We start from the raw sequence: 24,850 nt of genomic DNA, 5'->3' as shown, positions 1-24,850 counted from the left end.
TTAAGAAAAAAAAAATCTATTTTTTCTTAATAAGCATAAAGATCAAAGTTACAGTTTTATGTTAATGTAGTTCAGTTCACTTAGTTTAGTTCAGTTACAATTTTTGTAGATTAAAGTGTATTTAGTAGAAATTTAAAAAATCATTAAAAATCATTTAATTCTGCTAAAAATGCATCTAAATGTAAAATGTCTTTTAAAAAATGCTTTTAATTTTGAGTTGAATAATAATGGTATGATAAAAACTTAACTTAAAGCTTAGTACTTTATCCTTATCTTGTGTTCAGGTCAAAATTGACCAATTTTCACACTTGAAAATGATAATATAGAGGTTAAAATATTGTAAATTATTTAGCTAATAAACCTTGAGTTTTATTTTGGCGAGCAATGGCCTCTTGGTATGGAGCTGTGCAATGTATTTCCGGTTTACAATAAGACCTCCCTTTTATTTCCGGTTGTGGCTAAATGTATATGTCAACTTAGCAATTCAAATCAAACTTTATTTATAAAAGTGCTTCTTATGCTTTGGGCAGCTCGAAGTGCTTTACATTTATGAAACAAAAGCAAACACAAATCTCTGTGTACTATTCCTGGTTTTGTCTAATTTTCTTTATTTCTTACATTGTATGTTAGTTTGTCATATTGTGTAGACAAAAGATATCTTGTAAACTCCAAATAGTCCCCTATTTGCATGTAAACAACGGTTCACTCCCCAAACCAGAAATGGTAGAGTGGTCATGTAACAAAAGCAGAAGTAGATTGTGCATAGAGCCCATAAATCAATGTATAAAATGTATGCATAGTTGTAAGTACTGGTAACGCAACACATTGTCAGTCCTAAAAAAATGTGGCAAGAAAAGTGCAAAACTTTTATGTCAAACATTTGGAAATGTCTATTTATTTTTACATTTTGTAAACCCTAGAATATTTTCGCTATAAAAAGTTACTCCATCACTTTTGCCAGGTAATTTTTACCTGATATAAAATACCCAATAAAAAGTATTTGTCATAGGAAACAGATCAAAATATGACAACACATGATAAATTAGAGTAGTTTTCTTTTATTTCAAACTGTGCTTAATGCAAAAAAGTGGGGAAAAAAGCATTGGAAGATCCTAAGAACATGCTTGAAAATGACTGAAAAAGGAGGAATTTGACAAGAAAAAATTCCTAAAAAAATAATTATAATGTACACTTTGTTCCACTCATTCCTGGGACATGTGAGACTTTACCCAGGGACCCACGGCTCTCAAAAAATGCAACAAATTTAAAATAATGTAAATACTTTTACTCAGGTGAAAATCACCTGTGTTAAGCTGCACAAAGAGGGTCTACTTGCACGAATGCTAGTAAAAAATAAAGCAAATGCAGTTCTTTGTGTTCATGCAAAAACACATACAGAACAACGGTCTTCTATCTCGCATATAGACTTCACGCCGCTCGCCTTTCAAAACCCCCTTAAAGCTTCCATTCTTACAGATGGCGGCGGTTGGACACATTCACTAAAGCGTGTCATTCTCAATGTGCCTGTTCTTATAAAACTTTAATTGTTAAAAAACAGCTTAGTATCTCCTTTGAAACAGAAACAAACATTCTGAACTAGATAGTACTTTTCATTTTTTAACAAATTAAACAAACTGGTACAACTGGAGATAGATAAGTAAAACTCATGATTTATATATGTTAAATTCCGTCATTAGCCTCAAACAGTAACATATCACAAAAAAGCGGATTGTCTGATGATCCTGTGTGATACTTTTAAAAAAAAAAGCTGTGGTTGACTGCAAAGGATTGTGGGAAAACCGCTCTAGTTTTTAAAGAGGTATTGTTTTTTTACACGTATGCATTTATCTTCATAGGATGAGGGCACGTATAGAATAAGCAAAGTGTCACCTTTAAAACATGTTATTTACAGCTTTGAGTTGTGAAATCTCTCAGACAAAGAAAACATGATTTTGATGATGGCGGACATGTTTGTTCAGAAACTCAGATAATTGTTGCACTTCACAAAGGTGGGATCTGATTCCGCCTAAAAGAAGGCCACCACAACAAAAACACTACTTACATTTTAGACAGTCTAAAATAGAACATGTTTTGAGTGAAAAAAAAACTATCGCTGCTATTCTCAACAAGAATGTTTGATCGCTTTGTAATTAAACTCCATTTGTGTATTTTTTAAAATTGGCTGAACTTCTATGCCTGGTGATTTCTCATATAAATGTTTTTTTACTGTCACTTTCAAACATTTAGTGCCGAAGTTTGTGGTTTGATAATTTAGAAAGTCGATGTCAGGAAGATTGAAAGGACTAACTATCCATGAGTTAAATTACAGGGACAATGTTTCTATTTCCTCTTTGACCAACATTGTTATTTTACTGAGTCAAAGAACATGTGCACACATAGAGCTCTGAATACAGACCCTCGTGTCTGTTTGTATTTTTGTGTATATGAAGTGTGTGTGGCAAGTTTTGTGGCATTTATTTTTGACTAACATTCAGCTCATTGGGTTTGCCCTGATAAGTTAAACAGGGAATTCAGATCTACCCTGAAGATAGTTGTGGGAATGGTGAAGTTTTGCCCTTTTGATACGCAGAAACCCACTCATGGTGACCATTATGGAAGCAGGCCTACAATCTAGTAAAACCAAAACAGAGATGGATTGGGTTGAGCTGACTCTCGGTGCTTACTGTCTTTACGCCCTCGCTTTGGTTTGTCTGTCTCCCACAGTCGGTGCGGTTTGGACTGTTTGTTTCTACTCTGCTGCATTTCCACATTTGCTACTTGCACCTTTTGTCTTAGGAAAACAACAAAACCATAGTTTGCTGTCGATTATGTCAGATGATATTTGCGCGGGCTAACTTTGAAGGCTTTTTCATCTCTTATGTTGTTTAGAGATTATCAGGGTTTAAATGCTGCTGACACAGATTTGCCCTTGTTTGTTAGGTCAGGGTGGACTGCATAGTGTTGTTGCTGTGATGCCCGATTCAACAGAATGGGGGTAATGATGTGTGACAGATGCCCAGAGTAGATGTTTTTGCTGCTGCTCTTTGCTTTGCAGGAGCATTCTGTCGAGGAAGATTGAAACTTTTTTGTTGCAGGTTTGATTCTGTAGAAGTGAAAGCTCCCGTGAAAAGAACATGGAGCCTCCCCTTTGTGCCTTTTTGCTCGATAAAATCATCTTATGGTGTCTGGTTTTGTCCACAGTGGGTGGCTCCAGACAGGCACAAGAACTTCTTCACCTTCGTTTTTTTGTTCTTGCTCTTTATCTTTCTGCTTTTAAATGCCGACGTTCTTACAGCATTTCTTTGTGCGTCTGTAGGTACTGGACCTATACACATGAACTCAGTGCAGTGCATGGGGTCTGAGCGCTCCATCCTGGACTGCTTCTTCCAAGAGGTCCAACCGTGGACATTCAAACACACCCAAGACGCATCAGTCCGCTGCAACATTCCCAAAACTGGTACAGAGAAGATGGTAAAAACAAAAATCACTTGTAATTCCTTTACTAGATCTCAATGATAACTAGACTGCCACGATTAGTCGACTAATCGACAACTAATCGACTGTTAAAATAGTCTACGACTAATTTGATAGTCGTTACTTTATATTATATGGAGTGTTTTCAAGTTCAAAGTTATAGCGGCATTATGCTAGCTTTTTGTACTAATTTGGGATTTATTGAGGTCTTTTTAGACTATTTTGGACTTAAGCAAATATTTCAGCTACATGCTAGCTGTTTTGGCTAATTTAGGATTTTTCTGTTTTTTAGGAAAATTTTGAGATTAGCTAATATTTCAACTGCATGCTAACTTTTTGGCTACTTAAAACTTTTATGTTTTTTAGGCTAGTTTGGAGTTTAGCTAATATCTCAGCTACATGCTAGCTGTTTTGACTAATTTAGGATTTTTCAGTTTTTTGGGAAAATTTTGAGATTAGCTAACTTTTTGGGTACTTAAGGCTTTTTTGGTTTTTTAGGCTAGTTTGGAGTTTAGCTAATATTTCAACTACATGCTAGCTGTTTTGGCTAACTGAGTCTTTTTTCAGTTTTTTTAGGCTAATTGGCATTTAACTAATATTTTAGCTGGATGTCAGCTTCAGTGTTTTCACCCATTAGCTTCAGCCATTTCAGCTATCAACTTCAGCATCTTTAGCTATCAACACTAGCATCTTTAGCTGCAAAATTCAGCTTATCGCAGGTAATGCATATATCTAGTTTTGAGTTATTTTGAAGCTGAAGCACATCCATTTTGCGCATGACCCAATTAGTTCACTAATCGTAAAAAATAACTGATGATTAGTCGACTATTAAAATAATCGTTAGTGGCAGCACTAATGATAACTCAATAGAATTTAATCTTCCCAAACAAATGGATCTTCAGGTGCGGCTTGCTGGAGGAAGAGTGCCATCAGAAGGTCGTGTGGAGGTCCTGATGGATGTCGGAGGTCGGAAACGCTGGGGGTCAGTCTGTAGTGAAAACTGGAGCATCACTGAAGCCATGGTGGTGTGCAGACAGCTCGGGTTGGGCTTTGCTGCCAACGCTCATCAGGTAACAAGCTTCCTGAAAACTTGATAGTGTTTCATTAATCATTAAGGTATTATTCTATTTAAAGTAGACAAAGTGATTTTACCTTGATTGTATGAATTTGCCTAAATCTTCCTAACAGTGTTAGAATTATTGATGAGAGACTACAATTTATTGACAGGAAACGTGGTACTGGCCTGGTAACGCAAATGCTAGTGAGGTGATTCTCAGCGGAACTCACTGCGTGGGCACAGAGCTGTCCATTCAGCAGTGCCGCCGCAACAACTACGTCCACTGTCCTCGTGGAGGCGGAGCAAAGGCAGCAGGCGTCAGCTGTTCGGACAGTAAGTCGAACGATCCTACAGCTATTTTGTCCTCTTTCCCTTTGAGCTTACGTAACACGCTATACCTCTCTCAGCTGCTCCGGATCTCGTTGTGGATGCCCAGTTGGTTCAAGAGACAGCCTACCTGGAAGACCGACCCCTTCACCTGCTGACCTGCGCCAATGAAGAGAACTGTCTGTCGTCATCTGCTGCAAGGATGAACTGGCCATACGGCCATAGGCGCCTGTTGCGCTTCTCCTCCCGCATCATGAATCTGGGTCGATCTGATTTCAGACCCAAAGCGACTAAAGATAGCTGGACATGGCACCAGTGCCACAGGTGAAGTGTTGACATATTTCCTCTGTGTTGTGCTTGTTCTGAGTTGTTCAGGCTGTTATTTTGTAGTCTGCTGTCAGATGTGGTTTGTCAGAAGCTGCCAAAGTCACGGCAGACACCTGTTTCCCGCACAAAATAGGTTCTATATAATCTAATGACTAAACTACATTAAGTGTAATTATATTTTAGTTGCTTAATTGCTTCCTGGGAAGAAAATATTGGAGAGCTAAGGTTAGGATGCAATACAGACATTAGACATAATGTTTCCTCAAAAAATACCTATAACAGTAATCTGAGAGTTATTAACATGTCTGCCTCCCCAGTCCTGGCGTGGTACAAAGGACAGGGTAGCCCCGCAGTAAAGTCCACCTCAGTTTAATATAGGATATCAGAGCTCAAGAAGTGAACGTCAAAGCCCTCCATTCACTTAGAACGAGTGCACGGCTAACCCTTGCTGATGCTAAAACAAACCCTTGTGAAAGGTGTTATGGTGACACCCATGTTTGTGTTTGGGGGGTGAGGTCATTGGGATATGAGTCATAGGGAGCCAGTGTTCGGTCAGTGTAAAAGGCACACACTCAGCACACACACTCACCTGGATTTTCCCCTTTGGCGTCCCAGGCACTACCACAGCATCGAGGTGTTCACGCACTACGACCTGCTGACTCTGAATGGTACCAGGGTTGCAGAGGGACACAAGGCCAGTTTCTGTCTGGAGGACACATACTGCCCTGATGGTAATCAGCACTAATCCTTTCGTCTTTCCAATTACTCACTTATTACATAGAAAATAATACCACATACATACTCTGTTCAGGAAGATGTAGAGATTGAATAAACTTTGATGTTTTGGTTGTGCGTTGGTGTTAGGTCTCCACAAGAGGTTTTCCTGCTATAATATGGGGGATCAAGGAATCTCTGTGGGGTGCTGGGACACCTACCGCCATGATATCGACTGTCAGTGGGTGGATGTGACGGATGTTCGTCCAGGCGACTACATCTTTCAGGTAAGCCATTTTAAATGTATTTATTCCATGTATACAGGGTATACTCTCTGAACAGAACTGAAAAAAAAACACTGTTAGCATTTTGGTTAAAGTTCCACTCCAAGAATCTTTTCATCTGTTGTGAAAAAGTGTTGTTTTCTAGAACATAGTTTCTGCAGTAGTTAATAAGAAATTCGTCTATCTGTTTACATGCTGTCTTGGCGGTTTACACCATAGCTAACATTATTGGTACAACAAAAACGATGAGGAATATTGGAACCCTCCAGCCGTACAGTTTGAGCCAGATACCAGCTCAGATGAGGAAAACAAAGACGTACACGGATCTATTTGTCTACAAGTGGATGTATCAGAATGGAGTAGATCACTTGCCATAGTAGCTTTTACGACAAGATTTTTTCAGCTGTATTTTTGCGTTTGCTCCTGATTCAAACTGATTTGAATAAAGAGAGACTCAGAAATGCATTTAAAGGTAAATTTATTTATAAATGTCCTCCAACATTAAAAAAAAATCCACAAGGGAAACACCAAAAATAAGAGTGGGTCTTTAACATTTAGCTATGAATTTTCCAAGTATTTAGATGTATTTTGTAATAATGAAATTTAATTTAAGCTATTTTTTTATTTAGGTTTGGAAAAATAATGTACGCATAACAAATGACTTAAACTGAACAAAGTTAGTTGTTTTTGTTAAGACTTTTTTTTTCACTAACCTATACAGCTGCTGTTTTGCCTGAAGAAATGACTCTAAAAGATGATTAATTAATGGATCTGGTTGATCTCTTGTGCACTTTTATGAGGTCAAGCATTGAGTTAAATACACTATTATGATTTGTAGTAGACTGAAGCTTAGTTAAATTTTTATGTTCCAATTTTTAACAATAGCCATCAAGGCAATATGATAAGATAATGAACAAAAAATGTAAAAAAAAAAAAAAAAAAGTAAAAAAATGTCATTTCTAAGATTGTTGTACATTTATTTATCACATGAATTCTGTTCTGAAAATAACATGCAATAGGTGAAATACGTGAAGTAAGAACTATAAATGTTTTAAGGTGGTCAAACCACTCACACTATATAATTTTGTTACACAAATATGAACATTTTCACACTTTATTTCATTAAAACTCTGAAAGTTCAAACCTTCATAGAAAAATAAGTCCAGCATTATAGAATGAAAACAAAGATCTGCTCGATATCAAAGATTTTTGTAGATTTGACATATCTGTACAGGAGACACAGCATTAAGATCGACTGACGATGTCTCCAGCCAATCAGGAAGCAGAACACAGTGTGCTGCCTGAGAAAAAAGCAAAATCTGTGAAACAGCTAAATATATAGCAAGGGACCATTCCAATCCACTTTATTTGTATGCAGTTTATTGTAGTATGTGTTGCTGTCTCACAAAATACCTTAAAGATGTGGCAGAATTGTTACAGAGCAACTAATGGTTTAATAGTTAATGATGTTACTCAGGTTCCATAAGAGGCCAGACAGTCTTTAATTACCATCCTAACCAGTTTCCTAATTTACCCATATTTCACACAAACATATATAAAGCCAAGCACTTTCAGCATGTGGAGTGGGATGCATAATTATAAAGTGGTGTCAAATAGAGTCATAAAGATGGAAGGAATGACAGGGGAGAGTAAAAATGGAGTTAGAGACTGACACTGAAAGACCTGCTGGAGGTGAAAAGGTCAGTGTCTTTGAAGAGAAGTCAAAGAGAACATGATTAAGAAAAGCAATGAAGCAAAATGTTAAAAAAAAAAAAAAAAAAAAACAGCTTCAGTGCAGCTGAACCATCTACTGTGTGCAGAGGATGAGTGTCCTTTCTGGTTTTTATGGAAACGTTTAGCAGGCCTGCCCTCGAACCACCTCCAGCTAATGAAACACCAATTAATCTAAATTAACTTTTGCTCCCTTTAGTCAAACAGCAGCTAGTCTCCCTTGCATTAGGAACAGCTAATTTACCACCAAGAAATTCCTACCCCACTATTTTTATCTTTATATCCACTTTTCCCTGAACTCTGTACTCTGGACCCTCAGCACACTCTCATCCAGTAATTTACTTACAGACAGTTTTGCACGTTCACTTTGTTTTTAAAAGTTTTCTCCCTTTTTGTGGAGATCGCCTCTTTTCTTTCCAAAGTTTGTAACCTGTATTTAAAGTGGGTGTTTCAGTTTACAGAGCGGCTATTAAAGTAAGTGGGTTCTCGGTGTTATCACCAGGCTAGATTAGGAGAAGGCTTGTATCAGCACCTCTGGAAATGACACACTTTCAGTATGTTTAGTGTGCACTCAGAAAAAACGCTGATTCCAGACACTTTAAACATACCTGTACATTAAATCTATCAAAACAAGTTTTTTTTTAGTGTTGTTTTTTTCCTCTGTAAAGCTTAAACCTGACATTATGCTACATCTAAATTCCATGGTTAAAAAGAAAAAAGCGTGTTTTACGTGGGCAGAAATGACTGTGACATTTTTGGACGTGTTGTAAAAATATTTTTGCCGTGGGTTTGTCTTAAGAGCATACCACAGTTTTTTTGTTTTTTTTAAATCTACGTCAACAACATTGTAGAAGGTTTTGAGCTTGGATTTTGAACTCCAGACAATAATTGAAGATTTTTTCCTGCATAAGGTTTTTAAAGACCCATTTCAGTCATTTTTTAAGCTATTTTAAAAGTGCTCCAAGTTTTTTTCAATTATGATTGTGCTGTTTTTAGCCAAAATCAATAATCATAGTTTCTGCAGAGTGGCAGAAGTTCATGAGTAATTTACCTCTGAGATCTTTGAGCAGGGAGCTTGTGGCCCGCCCTTGACTCTTTTGCAAACTGTATTTGTTTCGTGCTCGTAAATCACGACAATTTGAATAAAGGAATACACAGAAATGCAATTTTAAGCTTAATTTTCTTTAAATGTCCTCCATCAGGAACATGTAAAAATCACAAAAAGCATGGTTTTCATCAGAGTGGGTCTTAACACAACAGGACAGTTGGAGGCTGACTCCACTCTCAGCCCAAATTTGAAAAATGCAAAAAAAAAGGGGCGGGATTAGGGCAGGTGGGCTCAGCGGGGGAGGTGTAGTCTAGATCTGTGATCGACGGTGACAGTGAGGTTAGCATTAGGTAATCAGAGGATCTCTTTATTATTGTCTGGATAAAAATAAGAAATAAATCATAAGGTCCAGGAGGTACGAGCAGACTGCCTCCTGTCTGGCGGCCAGTTTATGGCCAGTTTAGCAAGCGAGCAAGCTCTGCCGTTCTTGGCGTCCATTCAAAGATCAGTGGTGCTTTTACACTGGAGCTGTAGACCGTGATGACCTGAAACTTCTGAAATTATGTGGGACTTACACCAGTTGACCAATCACAAAATTCAACTGTATTACCTAATTTCCACCACTAGGGGTGCAGCACACAGGCGAGTTTAGACTACATTTTCAGGAATTAAAGGGTAACCAAACACTAAATTAACTTTTTTTTTGGTTGTTAACCTCAATAAATGGGGGTTTAAAAGGGCTGTCAGTTGGCCCCTGCCACATTTTCGACGATTTAAAATAAACTTGTTTAATAAATGAAATTATAGTCCAAAACTATCTCTGTGCCCCTACAGGTTGAAACGAGGTATTACAGTTGAATTTTGTGTTTGGTCAAGTGGTGTAAGTCCCAATTCAGAAGTTTCATGTCATCCCGTTCTGCAGCTCTATAAAACCCCGTCCATCTTTGATTCTGTAACAGTCGGTCGTTATCGCGTTAGCTTTAGCATGTCTCGTAGATGTATTGCCTCTACTGGCCAGCACAACGTTCTAGAGGACTTGAAAGTTAGGCAACAGTGGCTGATTGTAACTGGCATTGAATCCAGCGAACGTAATCCTGGTGATGGAATTTGCAATGACCGTTTCACTCAGGGTTGTTTGCTTAATACATTAGCCTTTTGTTAGCTTACGATGCTAGCAGCATTTTACGGGCGCCTTGCTCAGGAGAAGAAAAACTCTCAACCTTCACATAATGTTCTGTGGTGAAACTGGCATCACTTTGCCCGGTATCACTCTCCATATTAAAGATGCAGCATGATTACGTTTCGCTAACCTCACTGTCACTGTCAGATCCAAACCACACCTCCCACCTCCCGCCACCTTTTTTTATGGCCCGCAGCATCAGGTACTGATGGCAAGGACCATATTATTTTTGCAAAAATGTCGAAAAATGAAAAACGCCCCAAAAAGACCTCAAAGGACAGGCCTAAGCCCCAACAGACATGACCAACATGTAGTGAAACAAAAAACACACGAAAAGACAAACCCACCGCAAAAACTTCTATATTGTTTCTGCTTTGTTTATTCTTATTCTTCTTCTTCTTCTTATTATTATTATTCTTCTTTCTTTCTGCCACTTCGAGCTAAAATTTCACCCCCGCCACATGAACGAAAAGTACCTCAAAATTTTATCACACGTAGGGAAAATTAAAAATGAATTTTTGGCATGTTGCGCGTGACCCCGCCCAAAACGATGACATCACGGCGTGCGTTTCCGCGAAAAAAATGAATGGGGCGAAAATCGATTATGGGGCCAAAAAAAAATATTTCGAGATACGCAAATGAAAGCCCATGCCACGTGTCGGGGATAAGCCCTGGAACATTTGAAATCATTATTGATTTGTATTTTTCAAATCTAAGCTGTGAGTGGAGTTAGCCTCCAACTGTCCTATTTTGTTACCCCTAAACAAGTTTATTTTAAATTCAAAAATGTGGTAACAGTCAGCCCCATTTATACAAATAAACAGCCAGAAATTGTTGATTTACTGTTTGGTTACCCTTTGACAAAGACCGGGTTAACACTGAATTTATCTTTACAAAACTCATTCCGTATGGCAAAGTCATTCAGTTTTATAGATGAGAAGCAGATTGACTGTAAAAACAGTAGCTTGTGTGAGTGCTGTTTAATTGCAGTCCCTCACACATTTTACATGCAGCTGCTGTCTATTTCACTCTTTTTCAGTGAGCGAAAGTGCAAAATACCCACAAACTTGCAAGAGTGATAAAACAGTTGGTCAGAGATGAGCACAGCTTGTAAAAGTTTAATGTATGATTTTGCAGGTGGAAGTCAATCCCTCTTTGGACATGGCTGAATCGGACTTTATGAACAATGTCATGAGATGTCGATGCAAGTATGACGGCCACAGAGTTTACATGTATAGTTGTCATGCAGGTGAGCATTTCTTTCTTTCTTTCTAACACTCATATTTATTCCATCCTCTAAAAAAATATGTTTTGAACTTTTTTTTTTTTCTCCTCTTCAGGCGACGCCTACAGCGCAGAGGTTGAAGACCTGTTTGAGCATCAGAGACAAATCACCAACAATTTTGTGTAGACTGTTCATTTAGATGGCCCCACAGTGGGAAGCAGCGTCCGTTCAGGAGGGGCGCGAGCGTAACACTCCAGGCTCTCTGGACCTTGAAACCCACAATGACAGAAGATGCTACGGTCAAAATATGAAGAAGCATGTCGCATCCCAGCATCATCAAAGGGACTCTAACCTCAAGTAAAAAAAAAAACAGCTCTTAGTTTGTGTTTTGGCACCATAATAATAAAAAAAAATAAAAATTAGATTCTGAATGTAGATATTCCTACAAGTAGCAGGTGATCTACAGGATATAAAATTCAAAGAAAATGTACCATAAATGAGTTTAATATCTTTTTGTCCCTTGTTCTTCATAGTAAGACATAGTGTGCTTTTGACTAAATTATTGTTAAATATGACTGAAATACTGGTGCTTTTTGACAATACTGTACTTTATGACATAGACCTCACTACGTTTTAAGTAAACCGGGGTGTACAGGATGTTTTAGATAGTTTTCTTTTACTTCAAACGAGTTATTACTGCATTGGTTTAAGCAAAAGAACGTAGTCGTGCTTTGCATTTAGAATATATAACAGGAGGGCCGTTTGTTTCTATGGAAATAAGCACTTTATCTTTAAAACAACAGTATTCAACTTTGACCCTATCTGTTCTGATTAGCTATCCAATCGACTTTAACTAACACTAATGTCTAACTCCAAGTTTTCTTTTTTAACAATTATGTTCACAGTAAACATACTTTTAGGTGTTACATAAGATGACTTTATTGTGTTTTACAACCAGGAAGGTGAAATGTAAGCCTCATGTTTCATGCTCAAATGTACTATTTATGTTGTATTTTAAAACTTTTATTTATTCACGGAATTCACATTAAGCATATTTTATTTTATTTCTGTTTTTATTTTTCAGGCATAACATAACGAAGGGGAAAAAGTGAGTTCATGCAGTACTTAGATAACATTGTATTCCATGATTCAGAGGAATCAGTTTGATTTTTTTTTTGTACTTTTGTCATTAAGAAAGCTGTAACTGTGCAGCTTTTCTTTTCTAGCCTCTTTCATGAGATGGAAAAGTGGTCTGTCAAAACCGCAGTGCTGTGGTAGACAGGCAGGCTGGGTTTTTGGGGCATATAAAAAGCCTTTTAATTATGTCTGTATGGTTAGACTAAAGATTACGGTTTAGATTAATGCTTAAACACGGGCTTTATAAAGTAACACCATTGGAACTGTTGCTGGTGGAATGGTGGAAAGGGCAAAAATCTCTATCTTTAGAAGTCGACAAGAGATTCTCATTTTCTGAGTTTCGACAATGGGAGACAGTGACTGACAAAACGAAAGCTGCCGTTTTATAGGCAGCCGTGTAGAGTGAGACTTTGTCCAAAAAAAAAAAAAAAAAAAGTTGTCTGGGAGAAAAAAAATAAACTCCTCTATTCACATTTCAACTCAATAAAGAGTGACCTTGTTTTTATGCAAGCTAAGACTTATAAAAATGTACTGTAACTCGCAACACTTTGCTGATTTCATCAAACTCATTAATGGAATCTTGGAACATGTGATGATGAAGTTGCCTTAGCCTCTGTGTGTGATGTGTTTGGCTCCTCGTCTTAATGAACCTGTGGCTGTAACATGGCTTTTGAAGGGACGTTTTCCAGGACATGTCACCGATAAAGACAGTCTCTTTTTTTTTTCCTTTTAAATCACCAGTTTTTATGACTTTCTTGTGGTTTACAATTAGCTTTTTCAAGTGTGGATATTTCCAGTCAACACAGTTAATGTTTCATTTTTCCAAATTTGATTTCTGTTGCTTTGTTCTACTCTTAAATTGGTTCACAAGCATTACCACGGTCTGCTGTATGTTGCCTAACTATTGTATAGCAATCCATTGCTCAAGTTGGTTCCTATTCTTTGTTATACTGTATAAGATCCTATGCCATGAGCATAGCACTTTTATTGTTTTCTAAGGCCAGTTTTGCTTTTAGAGCCGATTAAAAAAGAAAAAAAATGGCAGTTATCTGCAGATATATTCATAAATAAAAGCTGTGCTCAGGGACTTTGACCTCATCTAAATATATATATAAAAAAAAATATACTTCATGTGATGTGATTCAGTTAGCTGTGATGGCACAAAATGAACTGCTGCCGTGTGAACTGTCAGCAATCCTAAAACAACTAATCTGTACCCTGTATTTTTTTTTTTTTTTTAGGTAAAATTTAAAGCGTGCATGTGATGTGTTTGTTTTTGCCCTGAGGGGGAAGTTCAGATAACTGTGGATACACACTGGCTGAGTCAGAGTCAAATCACAATCCATTCGCTCATCATTACTGTGAATCAATAAACCTTCATCTAACACGAAGCCTTCATCTTTCCCCTGTCTTGATGTTAATGCATGACACCACACAACAATTGATCAAAAAGTATCATAAACTGCCATTGTCGTCTTTAGATAGTAAATGCTTTGTTGAGCATTGATCGGACGTGACACTCGGACCACCTTCCTAATGCAGAGAGCTGCCGGGGAGGTTTTCCTTATTTCTGGGAAAAGTTTTGCATTTATAAGGATGCTCCTTCTTTCCTTGTTATTCCGTCCTCCACACCTCCGCCTGTAGCCTCAGGTGTTCTTAGGAACCTTTGGGAATAAATTATCCAAAGACAAACTTTTCAAGCTGTTAGATGTGCTTGAAATAAATCCTCTGTAAATACAGCCTGTCCTGGGAACTGAGAAATCACTTAACTATTCTAGAAACAAAAATACACAGACCGAGCCCAAATGTAACGGCTGAACTGAAACGCGTTGGGTCTGCTAGACCTGGGTGGAGTAATCATCTCTGAAAAAAAGTTTTTAACAAAAGTCCGATTTGATCACAGCTGACAAATCCACCCAGAAAATAAACATTAGAGCTGTGAAGTGGTCACTCGCTGGGATTAAACGGCTACTCGGCAAACAGGAACGAACACTTGAAAGCACCTGGGTTCATCAAGTACGCTCACACACGTTCTGCATCCTTTCATTTACTTTAAGCACAGTCTATCCCTGTAAACATCTGTGTGCCTTTCACTGGCGTGGGTTTTCAGTCAAGCAGATAAAAGTGCGAGTTTACCTGCTAGTCTGTCTGGGTTTTGTGTCGGACTGCTTATCTGAGCGTGCCCCGTCCCTCAACCCTCAACAGGTGAGATATGCTCCACAAGTGTGCGCACGGAGCATGGACGGAAGACTGGATCTTCTATTCAAATAGCTAAACAGGAATCCATTGATTGTGGAAAACGATGGAGGAGATCTGCCCGATATGCTCCTGCTGGCACACACTTGCGTCTAGAAATATATTTCCAAGAATGTGATTTTGTCAGACTTTGATTACATCTGACGACGCACATCTGAAAATCCAAGCATACTTGACTGCTGTGTTGAGGTGAATCCAAACAAAAACGAGAAAAGGCTTCTGAAGACTGCACATTCACGGCAGTTCTCATTTTATCCAGCTTCCTGTGTGCATTTTTATTTAGAAGGCCCCCTGCCACCCCACCCTTTAGTCGATGGGGACCACAGACAGTTCCACAATGGAGACTGTGTGTGCTGTCTGAAAGACAGACCTGTCCATACAAGCTGCAACCCCCCCTTCAAAATACTTTCACAGGCTCACGTACAAAATATCATAACAAACTTCTGCCATCGCCCCCTTTGGAGGCAGCACTCTACGGATCTCTGACAATACAGCAGTGGTCCCCAAACTGCGGCCCGCAGGCCGGATCCGGCCCTCCTCCACATTTGGCTCGGCCCCCCAAACTGTTTTGGCTAAGTGAGATATTTTTTTCACTTTTTAGGGTAATTTAGCATTTAATTAATATTTCAGCCACATGCTAGCTGTTTTGGCTAATTTGGGCTTTTCTTTTTTTTTTTTTTTAAGCTAATCTGGGGTTTAGCTAATATTTGAGCTACATGCTAGCTGTTTTTGCTAATTTGGGTTTTTCTTTGTTTTTTAGGCTAATCTGAGGTTTAGCTAATATTTGAGCTACATGCTAGCTGTTTTAGCTAATTTGGTCTTTTCTTTGTTTTTTAGGCTAATCTCAAGTTTAGCTAATATTTGAGCTACATGCTAGCTGTTTTTGCTAATTTGGGTTTTTTTTGTTTTTTAGGCTAATCTGAGGTTTAGCTAATATTTGAGCTACATGCTAGCTGTTTTAGCTAATTTGGGCTTTTCTTTGTTTTTAGGCTAATCTGGGGTTTAGCTAACATTTGAGCTACATGCTAGCTGTTTTGGCTAATTTAATCTTTTTTCTGTTTTTAGGCTAGTTTGGCACTTTGCTAATATTTTAGCTATCAGCTTCAGCATTTTCAGCTATCAACTGCAGCATTTTCAGCTATGAGCTTCAGTGTTTTCAGCTATCAATTTAAGAATCTTCTGCTATTAATCTATCGCAAGTAATTCTATATATATATATTTTTTAAATGTTTTAGTATTATTTTTTTCTGTGAAGATTAAAGAAATTAATTACTTCAATTTTGGCCATGTGTGGCTTTCTGGAAAACCATAAATCTTTACGTTGAGGCTGTGATTGTTACACTTTTTCTGTCAGCATACAAGCCAACCCCGGCCCCCCCATCAGAGATTACATTTATGTGGCCCCGCAAGAAATAGTTTGGGCACCCCTGCAATACAGGATTTGGATCAACCTTTTCAGTTTTCCTCAAGGTGTTTTTTTTTGTCCCAAAGTGACTCCTTTATTCATCCCGCATTGTGAGATGAACCTAAAATAAATTATGTTTAGAGCTTTCTCCTGCTTAGAATTGATTTGCTCTTATCCATTGCTGTAAGTAGGAGATGCCCTCCTTGAATAATTGTTTTCTGTTGACGGAAAAACACATTTTGAGACCTGCTCGCCGTTCACGCTGAGACAAATCGGCAGTGTTACAAAGTGCTTGCTAATGCCTTTTCCTGCTGAAGGTGCTGGAGAAATTTCAGCTAGTCACCCATGCACGTGTGAATTAATTTGTCTCTATATGTGTGCGCATGTTCTTGTGCACGTACGTAACCCCAACTCCTCCCCACCCAAAGTTCTCTCTCCTCTTCTCCCCCCTGGGAGATTTACTGCAAAACAGCTCTGTGAGAGAGTACACATGCTCTGCCCAGTCGCTGTACTGCACCCTGACAATTACTGCTATATATACCACTCCAAATGAGAGCCATGAACTGGCGTGATTATAGGGTGGAGCAGAAGCTATGAGGGAGAAGTGGGGGGGCAAAATGGGAGGCCAAACGGCAGAGAAAGGGTGAAGAAGATCAAGTGGAGGTGACTGAAGTCAATGTAAATTGCGTTTTTCATGAACCACATCAAAGCTTCAGCGGGAAACATTTCTTTTCCAAAGATAAAAACTGTAAAGAAATTCGTAATTCTTTGCATTTTTCTGTTTGTGTAAACTCTAACTTATATAATTTATTATTCAGTGGTGATCTGTGGCAGACTGGCAAGGCTGTGACCCCTAACTATTAGGGGTCTAATGTGCAAAAAGTATGAGCTTTGAATATTTTGTAAAGGGATTGGCAAAGAAGTGCTGCCCTCTTCTGGAAAACAGGAAATATGTGTTTCTTAAAAAAAAACAAAATGCAGAGGCAAATTATTTATTAACCCATGTGCTATCCTAGACATGTTACATTAAACACATTTTTTTTCTTTTTTTATGATTTTTTTTTTAATCTTCACTGATGTTTATAACATCCTGTCCATCTTTATCATGGGAGGAATCACACATCAATATAAGGGTGGGGTCATCTAGACCCCAAAAGGGTTAAAGCTCACAAGTATTTACCGGTTGGATCAGAGAAGTTAATAATGGAGCGAAATAACACAGAGTTAGCCTGGGGAGCATAATTAGGACTATTTTCGGCACAAACAGTGACTATTGTTGGACTATATACTTAACTCTTCTCCTCCATCTACCCATCATTTTGCTGGGGGCTGTCCATCTCTGAGCCTGACACTTCAGCAGATTGTTAGTGACAAATCAGCTCGGAAATGACCACATACTGCACTGCAAATAAAGGCTGCAAAAATTCCCACAGGATAACCACTGATCGCAATCAAATCCGTTAGGAGTAAAATGAATGAAATAGATCCCTTTACCTTTGCTTGTCTATAAGACTTTGGGGTAAAAGCGATGAATTGAGGAGCAAAGAAGTAATGTTTATGAGGAGAAAAAACCAGCAGGATCACATCGCATCGACCAGTTTTCATCGTACAGAAACCCACGCTCTGCCTCACTCCAGCGGCTCGTATAATTGGAAGCATTTTGGCATGAAGATAGAGTCACGGTGGCATATCAATAGGCGTATACTCCAAGGGCATGCAGATAACACAAGCCTACTGTTTTTTAGCAGGTCATCTCCACGATGGGGTCAACGACCTTTTCTAAAGGAAGACGAGTAGAGTCACATACAAATAACTTTAGTTAATCAGCGGTGTGGAGCCTTGTAGTACAACTCTTGCCGTTTCAGTGATTGTTATCTCTTTACACCTGCAAGAAACGGTTCCAAGCATTGTCTCATTAATTATGCATGCCTGAGCGGCACAGAGAACCCTCCAGATTCTGTGCAGCTCAAGGAACCGAGCAATGAAATTAAAGCAAAGAATATAAGTAAGCATGACTGGAAATCATCCTATAATCTGCCATCTGCTCGGACACGTTTGATTGAACTGTAGTACAAGGAATGCAGCAAAGTCGCATGCGGCTACCTGTCTAATTCATAACATTCATAACTTTTTTTTTTTTTTAAAAGGCCAAAATATTTTTTGTCAAATTGCTCCACTTTGCTGCCACAGTATCCTTCAGGGAGGGAAGAGGAGCTGAAATACAGCACAATAAGACTATGTGCCAACTTACATTAACCCGGCATCCTTATCGTCTGGCGGGTTTGAGAAGCTTTATGAGCAGGAACTCTTAAGTGTCTAAAAACAAGAAGAACAGTTCTTTAATGCTCCACTGCGTCACTATCCTCGACTGTTGCATGTGTACCATCTCTTTAATTTATGTAGCAGGGTGTTAAAAATTTATACTGCTCTTTCTAGGGACTACACATAACCCTAAAAAAAGCAACAATATACTGTCATACCGTTTTTATTTATTGATAGAACAGTTTTCACTGTCTCCAATGTTCCACCCTCTTTATGACTATATCTAATTTTATAAATCTCAATTTTATATATTTTTAAAATTCTGGTTTTAATTATAATTTTTTTTGTCTCAGAAATAGAGCTTTAATGTTCGATTTTTGTAATTTTCTTCCTCAAAATTCAAACTTTTTTTTCTTTTAATACTAGGAAAAAGATGCACGATTTCCTACTACTCATTTTTTTTTCTTTTCTGGAGGCTCCTTCTACAGATTGTTATTGTTTAAATGAATATATTTTCTATGAAAGCCTGTAAAGCGTCCAAATACCAAAGCGGAGGTTTCAAAAGAACACGACGCTGTAAAAACCTTAGCACAGTTTTCTGTTGCATCCTCATCAGGGAGACTTTTTATATCAGCTCTCTTGACTCCAGTAAAGTTTCTTTAACACTCACTGACCCATGAGTCCTGCACACTTTCACTTAGTAGCTGCTAGAATCAGACAAACATTATGGCTGCAGAGTCTTTTTAAATTAAATAAACACACAAATATGTGCAATTATTCCAGATTTTCCTGAACAAACTCATAATTTCTGACTATAAGAGCGTCTTTGAGTTAAAAATGCATCCAGGTAATTGCATCATAAAAAGGCAAAGACAGCTTATGAAGGACGACATCCTTTCCTCTCCCCATTTTATTGATACCTACCTGAATGATGTAAAACCAAAACACCTTTCACACATTTCTATTGCTTTTGTAAAATTGCATTCTGTTTGTATAAACTACTTTTTAATTCAGTTGCACTCAGCGACTAAATATGTACACATGACTTTGCTAATTACAGACTATCCCCCTTAAATAAGCATTTTTATTACCGGATTTATTATAACTTTGAGAGAATAACTAATTTATAGTCTCTGAAGGGAGATCAGTCAGCTAACAGATGAGGGTGGGGCTTAGTAATTAATACAGAACACAGTAAGAGATTGAATCTGGCTCTATTTTTTTGTTTTCAATTCTGCTTCCCCTACATCCTCACATCCCTACCTCTCCCGGTGCCTTAGCCACATTATTTATCTGCGCTGTCATCCCATTGTTGTGATTATGGATGTCATGCAGTCGTAAAGCGGTCCACGATCAATAGGCCTGAAATTAAACCAAAAGATGAATTTCCGCAGAGAGCGCCACATGCACTCCTGAGCAGGAATTGCCTTGCAGGAGAATGCCTGATTACCTCACTGAGGAGACGGCGACAGGAGCGCATGAGGAGGGACAGCTTGTTGACTGAGCTGAACCGGCGACGGGCCGCTTTTTTAGCTTTTGCTGCAGTTTCAACAAGAAAATAACAGAAATTATAATAATTATATATTTTTTAAATGACTGACCCTTTCAAGGTTAAATCTTACCAATGATTCTCTATTAAAATGTAATAATTTCTGCATTTTTCTCCATCACTCAAAGCAGCAAACTGTAAATTAAAATCCAACTTTCACATTTTCAATGTAGAATCAATAAATAGGTAAAATATTAAAATGTAAAAATAAAAAAATCTAATGAAACCAAACTTTTTTGGAAAAAATATTCCTTAAAATAAGTAAAATCTACTTTTTTATTGGTATACAAGATTGTTACCAAGAAGCAATCATATCAAACATGTAAATATTCATTATTTATATGATTTTCTTTTAATTCTTTTAATAGAAAGAGGTTTGTTTGAGGATAAACCTTGTGTGCTTTCAGGAAAATAACCAGCTGCATTTCAAGTTTAGTAACATCAATTCTGAAATAAAGTTCTGGTCATGCTACCTTTCTTTAGCACATAAATAATGATGGCAGCCTGCAAGCAAATCAAAAACAAACTCTTCCCCCCTTAAACCTGCTTTTAAGCGTTATCTGTGTCTGCTTTTTTTTTTTTTTTCTTCAAACTTGTTTGTCTCATCCCTCATTTAGAATTGATTTGCTATTAATGTTGGGGGATTGCGGTGGGAGGGGGACACAGGCTGAGGTGGATGCAGCTGTATGACAGGCTTCTTCATCTCCTGAAGCAAAGTTTGGTTTACATCAGCCACAGGGCGGGAACTGTCATCAGGAAAGCCGGGAGCTAATGGGCTGGATTTATGCTCTCATCTCCACCTTTCCGCGTGGAGCAGAGGGTGAGGTCACCTTCTGAGGTCTTTTTAGCATTACTTTCAATTAGTTATGATTAAAGTTTGGTGTCTGGAGGCTAACAAATACAACAAGGATGACATATAAACATGTTACTTTAATTGTTTTTAAGTTGCTTTAAGGCAAATATAATTTTTAATTCTTAAAGACAGCTTTATGTAAGGCAACGCACAATGTTTGGTTTTCAAATCAATTTGACACTTTCTTTGACAATTTTTGTCTCAGAGCGAATAATGGCCTGACATCCTGCATTAACGGAAAACGCCGTGACTCAAGACTGACGTCTGACCGTGCGGCCTCTAAAATCTTGTGTTCTGTCAAGATTCTGCGCCCCACATGTCAAAGAAGGTTAGCATTTTTTTCACACACAAAGAAGAAACAAGCCAGGAGCAATCTGTGCTCAATCTTTAACTCTGACCCAGCAGCATGTTCAAGTGATGGAAACGTCATGTGACTTCACGTTCCACTCAAACAACAGATAAAAAAAAGTTTGTTCAAGTGCTACTTCTCCATATGTGGATGATCTGCAGTATTCTTCTGGACTGCCGTCAGCTCATCAGTGCAGATACCACGGATATTCCATGTATCCCTGATGTTTTATGATGTTTCAGCTGTTTTCCTTCCTCTTGATTCTTCATCCGCTGCTTTCCATTCCCACTCTGTCCTCCACACTCCATCTCTTTCACATCCTCGTGAGCCTCGCGGTGCCTGCGCTCATTCTCAACTATTTATTTGCTTTATTTCCTGTGATCAGCTATAAAGAACAAACACTATTAAGCTAGCCAATCAATAAGGGGACATCAGCACTCTTACCCCCTCCTCCTCCACCACCACCACCCCTCCCGCCGCAAAATAGATTTATATCTCTTGCCCGTGCAACATAAATCACATATTCATACATTAAATTAAAAAATGTGATTGATAGCAAAGCAAGAAGTGTTTATAAAAAAGGTTGTGATGTAAAAAAAATATATATTAGGGACGGAAGAAGGTGAGGAAAACACATAAATGCAATTCTTAACAGTCAGGAGGAAAAGCGTGTTGAGAGGATGAAACAGAAGAATGACAATTCGTCAAACTGCAGCAACAAAAGCAGATCATGTGACTAATTGTCAGCAGTTATACTCAGTCTTGCAGGAATGCAATAATCCAAAGCGGTAAGAAACAGGGAAATCCTGCAAACATTCGTCTTGACTTCAAAGGAGCTGGTTAACCTCAGCCTCGGCGCTGAGCACGCTCCTCTATGAGGTGAGCGTGGAGAAACGGGGTCAATCACAGGGTGACACTTAATGGGTTATATCCAGATTGTGCCTTGCATTACAGGGCCAAGTGGTTATGGGCACACTCTGGAGCAGAGACACAGAGAAATACGACAGCATCCATCAGAGACTTGGTCAAAGAGGGAAAGGTGCAGGAACACAGAGGGGCAGAGAGCCTGAGGTTGGAGGGCTGCCAAGGACATTTAAGAGAGCTGTCAAGGGAGGCTGATCTATGAAGGACCCTGGCAAAACCTATAGTCCCGTGTGTGTGTGTGTGTGCTGGAGCCGTATCTGCAGGAGCACCAATGCATGAAGTAACACATGCATGCACACCCCCGGAGGTCTGAATGAAGCACAGCATGAGTGTGAAGTTCAAAGATCAGAGCTGAAGCGCATCTATGTGGAAATCAAATGGTTTCATTTTAGGCATGAAAGAAAACAGAAAAAACAACAACAAACAGTGAAAAGAAAAGTCCCCTAGAGACTATAAGTCTTTTTTTTTTTTTTTTTTTAGAAGTGTGTCTTTTAGTTTGACATTTTACTTTGAAAATCCATATTAAGATAGAGCATTTGTCACAAAAAAACAAATTAGAATGATAAATAAAAACAAAAACTCAGAAAAAAATGAATTATTGATTACAGATCCATCATGTGAAAAATAACGACTTAAAATTATTCTTTCATTTTATTCCTTTCAGAAAGGCTTCAAGTTTGTGGAAAGCTTTATGCAGACATGTAAAAAAAACATTTATTTAATGGAATTTTGCCTTTTCTTTTCCAAATTCTATTAAAGCATTAAAAAACCTTCTGTTGATATAAGGTGCTAAGCATATTAAATGACCACGACTTTAAGAGATTTTTATTTGTCTTGTCATGTTATTATTTTCAGCTTTTCTCTCATTTTTTTTCTTTGTGGTTCATACCGCTGGACCACTGCAACACATTCTGTAAAATCTATTACAGCGTAATTGCATCAGGCTTGGATAAATCTTGAATCTATCAAGTTTTAACAGGAAGCTCGTGTAAGTAAAAATTGAAGGTGTGGAATTTAAAGGTGTGCATTAATCACTGTAGCCTGGCCAGACAGTATGTGGTGAAACAAGGCATTGTGGGATTATTTGTGAGTCTGAGTGACACTAAAATGTAGAAGATCCTTTTCCTACTTTTGCAAGTTTCGCACAATTTTTCTAATGTGGATTTTAGAGATAATTTTGCAAAACAATATCAAACAGCTGCAGAGGTGAAGTCAAACCTGTTAACTCTGGGAATAAATGTCAACTCTGCAAGGAGGGACACACCGGTGGGAGCATTACTAAAGCCTAATGATATGAGAAAAGGGTTCTCATATCCAGAGCAGAGGGGATTCATCACCATGTAGCACTATACATCTTCCAACAACCCTTAAAGAGGACTCTTCTTCATGCTGTAAAAGCCCATCACTTCCCACATTTTTATCACGCTCATCCTCCCCCCTGAAGGAGCTCTATTTTAATGTGTGTAAAGCTGAAGGGAAGAAGTTGGTGGGGGGTGACATTGACAATAAGCCAGAGTGAGGTGATGTGAGGTGATGAAGAAGAATGCATATGGAGACAGTCACTTGCTACAACACAATAGCAGTAGTTTATACTAGTGTGTCCCAAGGGAGGAAACACAATTCACTGTCCATCCGAACGTTACACCAACACTGTGGTTGCATTCAGCTGAGGGCTGACAGACGTCTTATTGTGTCCTCATAAATAACATGATTAATGGAGAAGACTGTAGATCAGGATACAAGCAGGCAGCTTTGAAACAAGTATTTTTTTTTTTTTTTTTTTAGATAAACCTGATCTCTTAGACGTGCAAAACTTTGATTCCACAACTATTAAAAACCCTATAATGAATACCGACAGCCTACTATTGTCTTTGGATTTTCGGATCCCTGGATTTTCCGCCACCGGCCTGCAGGTTGGCACCAGCAGATCACAGACAATAACAGTAAAGACAGATGAGCAGAGTTTTATGACTTCAGCACTTTCAGTTTGAAGTCTTCCAGCCCCAGTGAGTTTAAATTATGGTGGGAGACGTCCTTGGGATGTGAACATCTCATTTCACCAGCCTGAAACGCCATACACACACACATGCACACGCACACAACCTTTTTTCATTGGGGGGTCTATAAGCAGTCGGACTCAGTCAAGCATGATATAAGAATTATACATCTGGCAGCTGTAAACCTGCAAACTCCTCTCTAACACATTCACACACTAGCCTTTGTTTGTCTGAACAAGAGTCAGTTTACATTGTTAGTGCTTGTGTTAGTCAATGTTTGGAACAAATGAGTATTTTCCTACATTTTCCTTCAAATAACATGTAAATTGCATTATTTTTTCTTATGGCATCAACAAAACACAACTAACAATGAAAAGATTTTAACATGTTCTTGTATTTTTCATGATATAGGACATTTATAAAATAAATTCAAAAAGTTTTTTATTCAAATTGTGTTAAATCAGGATCAAACATAAATTTGCGTTTTGTAAAACCTTGGTTTTTGTGATGCAAAGTCTCCCTTCGACAAATAGATCTGTTAACGTCTTAATTTTCCTCAACTGAGCTGCCATTTGGCTCACCTGGATAGTCTAATATTGGTCACCATTTATTTATTTATTTTTTGCTAAGCTAATGCTAGCTTGGGCTTGTGAGGTGCAGCTGGAGAGAGTGAAAAACAAAGGGTTGATGGGAAATAAGTGAACAAAAAAGGCAAATTTCTAATAAACACCTGCTTAAAAAATGACCCACG

General features: G+C 38.2%; 1 protein-coding gene across 1 annotated transcript in view; it reads left to right on the top strand.

Moving 5' to 3' along the window:
• The window catches only part of loxl4 (lysyl oxidase-like 4), a 30,024-nt gene extending 16,124 nt beyond the window's left edge, over nucleotides 1-13,900 (top strand). Inside the window, exons 8-15 of the mRNA XM_024298023.2 lie at nucleotides 3,317-3,471; nucleotides 4,377-4,544; nucleotides 4,702-4,864; nucleotides 4,939-5,182; nucleotides 5,801-5,916; nucleotides 6,050-6,186; nucleotides 11,280-11,391; nucleotides 11,483-13,900. Of these exons, the coding sequence (XP_024153791.1) occupies nucleotides 3,317-3,471; nucleotides 4,377-4,544; nucleotides 4,702-4,864; nucleotides 4,939-5,182; nucleotides 5,801-5,916; nucleotides 6,050-6,186; nucleotides 11,280-11,391; nucleotides 11,483-11,553 (1,166 nt within the window). The 3' untranslated portion in view covers nucleotides 11,554-13,900. The remainder of the gene's footprint in view (nucleotides 1-3,316; nucleotides 3,472-4,376; nucleotides 4,545-4,701; nucleotides 4,865-4,938; nucleotides 5,183-5,800; nucleotides 5,917-6,049; nucleotides 6,187-11,279; nucleotides 11,392-11,482) is intronic.
• The last annotated feature ends 10,950 nt before the right edge of the window (nucleotides 13,901-24,850 follow it).

Source organism: Oryzias melastigma, linkage group LG15 (genome assembly GCF_002922805.2).
Source record: "Oryzias melastigma strain HK-1 linkage group LG15, ASM292280v2, whole genome shotgun sequence".
In the NCBI taxonomy this organism is placed as follows: domain Eukaryota; kingdom Metazoa; phylum Chordata; class Actinopteri; order Beloniformes; family Adrianichthyidae; genus Oryzias; species Oryzias melastigma.
Note: the sequence above shows the minus strand (reverse complement) of the source record. Positions and strands in the feature narration are given on the sequence as shown.